General features: G+C 59.1%; 1 protein-coding gene across 1 annotated transcript in view; it reads right to left on the bottom strand.

The window, feature by feature from the left end:
* The window catches only part of CCDC88C (coiled-coil domain containing 88C), a 126,910-nt gene that overhangs the window by 52,879 nt on the left and 66,704 nt on the right, over nt 1-7,327 (bottom strand). The window contains exons 5-8 of the mRNA XM_045288124.1: nt 6,369-6,427; nt 3,624-3,707; nt 981-1,121; nt 518-702 (exon numbers count right to left, since the gene is read on the bottom strand). Coding sequence (XP_045144059.1) covers nt 518-702; nt 981-1,121; nt 3,624-3,707; nt 6,369-6,427 — 469 coding nt within the window. The remainder of the gene's footprint in view (nt 1-517; nt 703-980; nt 1,122-3,623; nt 3,708-6,368; nt 6,428-7,327) is intronic.

Here is a 7,327-nt window from a genome sequence, read left to right as displayed (position 1 = left end):
CACCAGCCAGCCACAGGCATCCCTTCATGAAGGGACCCTCCAGATGGGGAGGTGGAGGCAGGCACCTAGAATGACAAGTGACAGCCAGCACTGCAGGGCCCGGGGAACACCACACATCAGTGCGGGTCGTTCTACTGCACTCGGCTGTGCACCACAAGGCCGCAGGTTCTAGTCCACCCAGAGGCGCCTCTGGAGACAGGCCTGGTGGTCTGGTTTCAGACACAGCAGTCACTGACAGCTTTCTAGGGCACAGCGCTCCTCAGACATGCCACATGCCAAACAGACTGCCGGACGACCGGTGGGTCACGACAGCCCCAATGGGCCAGCGTGCGGACAAGAGTCCACTTCTGGGGACACTGCGTCCTGCTAGATGCAGAGTCCTGCTGGTGAGGGTGCAGGGCCGGACCAAGGACCCAGGGCCAGGTCAGCATCCCCCAGGCTGTGCCTCATGGGAGGGAACCCTGCCCCAGAAGGCTGGGCAGAGGAGAGCCCCCAGCCCGGCTTGGCCAACACTCACAGCTCCTGCCGAACGCGCCGCAGCCGCGCCTTGGTGTCGGCCAGTTCCACCGCCAGGTGCTGCTTGTCCTCGCTGGACAGGCTGCTGGTGGGACTGGGCGTGGAGTCGGCGCTGGAGGACTGGAGGGGACTGGGCGGGTGCTGCGCCTGGAGGTAGTCTCGCTCCTGGGTCAGGTCCACGATCAGCTGGGGCACAGAGAGGGACAGAGGGCGGCGGGCGGTGGGTGATCCAGGCCCTGTGCCCCCCTGCGCCCGGCCAGCAGGAAGAAGATGCAGACAAGGCTCCCCGGGGACTGAGGAGCCGGAGGGAGGCCGGGGCACAGCGAGATGTTGACTGGGTGGGTGGGTGGAGGGGGAGCTCGGAGCTGTGGTTGGTGGGCACCCCCTCCCATGGGGGCCCTGGAGCAGTGGTCACTGGGAAGGCAGGGAGGGGGTGGCCAGGCGCAGGGCGGGGGGCCAGCTACCTCGGAGCACTCGTCCCGCTCGTCGATGAGCCTCTGCAGGTGGAGGACCATGTTCCGGGACAGGGCCTCCAGCTCCTCGGGGGCCACGTCTGGGAGCTCCAGCCACTGCAGGTCAAACACATTCTCCTGGTTGTGGGTCACCTGCGGGCACAGGGGAGAGCAGGCTGCAGGAAGGACCCGGGGAGACTCCTCCAGGCGACGGCAGGCACATCCCTTCGCTCCCTGACATGACTCGGCCCCTAGGGCAGGTTTGCGGCCGCACTCCCGCCACGCTTCCCTCCACCGAGCTCCGCCGAGCTGGTGCAGAGCCGGGTGCTGTCTCATGGAGATACGGACCAGAAAGCACCTCAGAGGGTCCCCCTTCAAGGATCCTCGGAGAAGGTTACTTCCTTGAGAGCAACACCAACTCGTGGGACATGGAAGGTGAGTCCAGGCCCAAGGCAGGTGGGAGAGAAGCTGCCTGTGCGATCATGCGGATAAAAAGCCACGACGCCAAGGTAAAGACGGCCACTGCAGGCCACGCAGGAGAGAGCTCAGAATCAAAAACCACGCGAGAGCCTGCCTGCGCCTTATTCTCGACCCCACGAGACCACCTGGTTTCCCCCAAGCAAGGCCCAGGCCTGTGGCACCAGGCAGCCCCTGAACAGACGTTTGTGGCTGGGGAGGCCCCCAGACCTACCAGGTGGAGCCCCGCCCTCCTACTTTGGGAAGCTGCTCTGTCCCCAACACAGACAAGCAGACACGACAAGGCCGGGGCCGTCCATTCAGAGCCGCCTGCCTCATCGGGGCAGGTGTGGACACAGCTGACCCAAGGTTTGGGGCAGACCTTGTCCTCCAGCAAGGTCAGCAGTTCAAAACCACCAGATGCTCCTCGGGAGAGAGATGGGCCTTTCTACTCCTGTAAAGAGTTCGTCTCGGACACCCACAGGGGCAGTTCTATTCTGTCCCGTAGGGCAGCGACTTCGAGGTTTGCATCCTTCGGGGTAGGGCAAGGCGGGGCTGCTGGCCTGCTCTGTACCCCAGGTTTGAGATGTCCTTCCCCACCCATGAGGGGGCATGGTCACCATCTGGGGCTCGGCCCCAGTGACACATGGTCACAACTGAGGGCCTGACTCTGCAGGGCTCTGGGGGGGCCTGGGCACCTGAACGTACTGAAAGCCTCCCTGTTATCAGATCAGCACAGAGGGCCCTTGTGGCTACAGCCTATGTGCATTTTGAAAAGCACCCTGTGGGCTGGTGCAGTCATTAGGTTTTATGTCAACTTGCACCCGTATGGACGTGTGGGGGTGGAGTCCACCCTGATGAGGCCTCCTTGGGAGGTGGCCTCTTTATGAGAGAGAAACTGGGCACTCCTCTCTCTCTCTCACCCTGTGCTTTTGTCCTTGCTGCGAGTTTGTGCCTGCCTCCAGGGGTGGCCTCACGTGGACCCCTGAACCTGGAGAGCTGTCAGTGCCCGCTTGACCTTGGAGCCACCTGGTCCTGCACCCAGAGGCCTGTGAGCTCCCTGTTCCTGCTTCCCCTCTCTGCGTCATCGGCCTGCAGCAACGTGAGTCTGCAGAGGGCCCAGGCCAGCACTGGGCCCACAACCTTGAGTGGGACGGGGCGGGGATGCTGACATTTAATGACTTCTTCATGCCAAGTTCCTCCTTATACATGTGCGAGGGTCGCTGGTTTCATTTCTTTAGACGACTCGGCCTCACACGGGGGTGGGGGCGGGGGCAGGAAGGACAGCATGCTGACAGCCAGCCGGTGCGTCTCACAGGACCCCCGTCCCCAGGGGGATGCCTCCTCAAAGCACACAGGCGACACAGAGGACGGTTCCAAGTCTCTGACACTGGCGGCTGAGAACACTGACCCCTCCTGATGCAGGAGGCTCCTCAGGTCACCACATGCCCGGCCCCCCTGACCCTCCCGTCTGGCCTGCTATGGGCCCCCCAACACCATGGTCAATGTGAGCTGCCTGTGCCAATGACATGCCCGTCCCTACGCCCGCACGTGTCTCATCTATGGGATGAGACTGAGGGCTGAGCCGTGGTCTCTCAGGTGAGTCTCGCATGCAGTTGTTTGGTGGGGGGAGGGGGGTGTGTCGAGGGGTAAATTTTCAGGTGGGGGCCCCTTGCACTGGCTGGCTAATTTCCGGGGTCCACCACCAGTGCCTCGATCTCTGGGCATGCTGGTCTTTGTCACGGTGGCTGCCCATCCCTCTGTCCCGTCCCTGAGAAGAACAGAGCTTCTCCCCGTAAAGACCAACACCCACCCCCACCCCTGCAGCTGAGTGACGCCTGCCAGGGAACATCTGAAGAGCCCGTGGATCCAAATCTGAGCCGAATCCACTTGACAGCTCTTAAAAATAGTCTGCGTCCATATTAGGCAAGGAAGGAAGGAGGGAGATATATGGAAGACGAGAGGGAGACAGAGAAAGAGGTGATTTCTGGAGTTGATTTTCTCCCCCGTTCTGTTCGCTGGCTGACGGACAGCCTTCTAAATAGCATCCGTGTCTATGGCGTCCAAACCCTAAATCAACCCACACCATCCATGAGCCAGGCACCCTCGAACCTCCCCTCATGTGGAGGGAGCATGCCTCCCGGTTGCCACTGGACCAGCAAGACCCTGGCCGGGCCCACCCTCGAAGCCTCCACCTACCTCCTGGATGTGGGCCACGATTCCAGCCTGGGTCTCAATGTCCAGCTGCTTGATCCGCTCAATAAACTCCTCTTTCCGCTCACACTGTGGAAGGGTTACGAACTGAGGCCACCGGTCACGGAACAGCCTGCCTCGTCCCCGGCTTTCCCTTTTACAGCCAAGACCATCCCCGCCTCCCACCAGCCCTCGCACGGCCATTTCTCTCGCAGGGGGTGCTCATCGCCTCCACTGTCAGGATGGCCTGGGGAACCCGTTGTCCACAGGCTCTTTCTCAAGCCCCATCCCAGACTGCGAGCACCAGGCGGGGACACTAAACCCTGAGCTGGGCCCGGGGACGTCATCTCTACGCCAAACGGAGTCCTGCTCAACTAGAAAGCCGCGTCCGAGAGAGCAGTGCCTCCTCCCGCTCAAACCCCTGCCGTCCACTCCAGGCCACCCCAGAAGACCGGGCAGAGCTGCCCCTGTGGCTAGAACCCTCTGCAGGACCAGCTGCTGTTGTCAGGTGCCACCGGATTGGCTCTAACCTATAGTGACCCCTATAGGTTTGATCTGCACAGCAGATCAAAACACTGCCTGGTCCCGAACCATCCTCACCATGGGTCCTGGCCCTGGGCCCACGGATGCAGCCCCCGTGTCGATCCATCTCCCCAAGGCCCGTCCCATTCCTCTTGTTCGCTGCCCCTCGACTTTACCAAACATGAGGTCCTTCTACAGGGACTGGTCTCTCCTGGCAAATCTGCCCAAAGTATGTTAAGATACAGTCTCGCCATCCTTGTCTCTAACGCGCACCCTGGCTGTGCTGCTTCCAAGGCAGATCAGTATGTCCTTCCAGCAGTCCACAGCACTTTCAATAGTCTTCTCTAGCCCCACAATTCAAATGCAGCTATACTTCGATGGTTTCCAAGTCTCAGTTTCCAAGTCTCACATGCATTCGATGCCATGGAGACTACCATGGCTTGGGTCAGACACAGCGTGGTCTTCAAAGTAACATCTTGCTCCTCAATGCTCTTAAGAGACCTTGGGGCAGATTTACCTAATGCCATAGCTCTTTTGATGTCTTGACTGCTGCTTGCAGTGATTGTGGAGCTGAGTAAGACAAAGTCCTTGACAACTTCAACCTTGCCTCCCTGTGTCAGGATGTTACCTGTTGGTCCATTTGTGAGGATTTGGGTCTTCCTTACACTGAGTGGTTATCCAGACTGAAGGCTACAATCCTTGATCTTCATCGGCAAGTGCTTCAAGTCCACCTCACCATCATCTGCCTATCTCAGGTTGTTAATAAGCCTTCCTCCCATCCTGATACCACACTCTACTCCACAGAATCCAATCTGAGGATCTGCCCAGTGTATAGACTGGTGAGAGGATACAACCCTGACACCCACTGTTCCTGATCTTAAACCAGGCGGTATTCCCTTATTCTGTTTGCACAACTGCCTCTCGATCCATGTACAAGTCCCACACGAGCACAATGCAGTGTCCCGGAATCCCTTTGCACAGCCACGAGACACATGTAAACCTCTTTCTGGTATTCTCTGCTTTGAGCCAAGATCCATGTGACATAAACAGGGATCACTCCTGTTCCACGTCCTCTTCTGAATCCAGCCTGGACTTCTGGTAGTTCCATGTCAAGGTGCTGTAGCAACTGTTGCTGGGTGATCTTAAGTAGGCTGGTGGTTTCCAACTGCGAACCTTGTGGCTCAAAGCTGAACGGGTCACTACAGCGGCTGGAAAGGTTTGGTGATTAGCGTGGGGGCAGTGAGCTAGCTGAAGGTGATACTATTCAGAAGATACTATTCAGGAGAGGTGGCACAGCGCGACAAACGTCACTCATGTCACTGAGCTACACACGCAGACACTGTTGAAGGGGTGTGTGTCTTGCTAGGTAGCTGTGCACCACAGAGCCCCGGTGGTGCCAAAGCCACTAACCAGCTGTTCCGAGGGGGAACGAGGCGGCTTTCTGCTCCCGACAAGAGTGGCAGTGCTCCCTGTCTGACAGCATCCATCCCTTAGGGGTCAGCATCGACTCAAGGGCAGGGAGCAGTGGCAGCTTCACCAAAACAGAGAGAGAGCCCCCCATGATTTAAGCCACAAGCCGGCTAACTTCATCCGTAAAGGACAGATGGTAAGCCTCTTGGGCTTTCTGAGCCATTCGGTGTCTGACACTATATTATTTTGGTGTAGTGTCTATGCAGCCTAGGACGATGGCTGGCTGTATGCCGATAAAACTTTATGGATGAGCATGACTGATGGACCAGATGTGGCCCATCGGGTGGAAGTTTGCTGGTGTTTGTTTCGATGTGTCCCAGAATGGGGACAGGCGCTCTGATGGCGCAGTGGTGAAAGAGCCTCATTGCTGACAGGGAAGGCCCGGGGCTTGAACCCACCAGCCGCTCCCCAGGAGGAAGATGAGGCTGTCGGCTCCAGTACAGATCTACGGAAACCCACGTGGGGCAGTTCTCATCTGCCCTACAGGATCATGAGTAAGAATCACCGTGGTGACAGACAATGGAGTCTGGGTTTTGGATTTGTGGGGCTGGAACATCTGGCCTCCTGCCCCAGGTGCCCTGGTGTTAGAAGTGGTGGCCACCTGAGGCGGCAGGCCCAGCAGCCCAGTGGGTTCGGTCACGTTGGCCTGAGGCAGCTTCCTCCTGTGCAAGGAAGCATTTTGTTCCCCTCAAATTGAAACACAAGGCAGTTAGCAACACACCCCTCCTCCCTGCCAGCCCACCCCCACCCCAGCCCTACCTGGACGGCGCAGCCCAGCACCAGGAGCAGCACCTTCTTCAGCTCCTCCACGCTTCTCCCTGGGGCAAGAGCGCGACACGTTTAATCACACCCACCTGCACGCACGTTCCACCCGTGCTGCACATTCGCTGCGGGGAAGGCAAAGCCCGTGTCAGCAAAACAGCAGCCATCCCGCGCTCAGGGCGCCCCCCACCGCACATACACCTGTGCTGTCTTCCCAGGTGCCCTCTCCTCGGTCTCTAGTATCCGCTGCCCGTTGCAGCGGCGACACCAGATCAGGCAGGACTCAAGGGGAAAGGGCTTATTCAGGAAGTCACAGACTGCACTGTGAGTGAGACACGCTCAGGCTGCAGTTGATCATCAGCGCCCGTCACAAAGTTCTTGCAGGGCTGCACTCAGCTCCGTTTGCGAGGAGCCGCAAGCCCAGGAGCCCCGTCCCCACCCCCAATTAAGTGCCCGGCAGCACCCTACTCCACAAAGCCAGCCAGCTTTACTTGCTCCGTGGGCTGGGAGGCCCACCACTGTTTCAGTGCTTCGGCTCCTGGATGTTGTCTTCCGGATCCAGGAGGCTCACTGTGCAGGAACCTCGGGGCCAGGTGACTCGCTCCACTCCTGCTCTTCCTTGTCATGAGCTCCCGCCTCATGCTTCTCTGCAGGCTCACTTCATACCCAGCAGGATGCACTTTGGGAATGACCAGTCCCACTTGTTTAAAAGAAACCTCCAGAACTCCCGGTTCTAGGCCCTACATGGTCACCCAGCAGCGAGGTGACCCAGACAAGCAGTCAAGTGGCTCCCGTCTCCCAGCCTCAGCTGCTACCTCGGTAATATGGGGACACTGGCTCCCCCTTTCAGGTTGTGCAGGTCTCTGGCCCCCTGCCTTTCTCACTATGCGGCGTGGCAGAACCAGCACTGCTGTCGAGAAAGGCTGTACTCAGTCCCCGTGTGATGAAGTGGTCTC

This window comes from Echinops telfairi, unplaced genomic scaffold (genome assembly GCF_000313985.2).
Source record: "Echinops telfairi isolate 266 unplaced genomic scaffold, ASM31398v2 ScPeMD7_18;HRSCAF=68, whole genome shotgun sequence".
NCBI classification, from domain to species: domain Eukaryota; kingdom Metazoa; phylum Chordata; class Mammalia; order Afrosoricida; family Tenrecidae; genus Echinops; species Echinops telfairi.
This window is presented reverse-complemented; position numbering and strand designations above follow the sequence as displayed.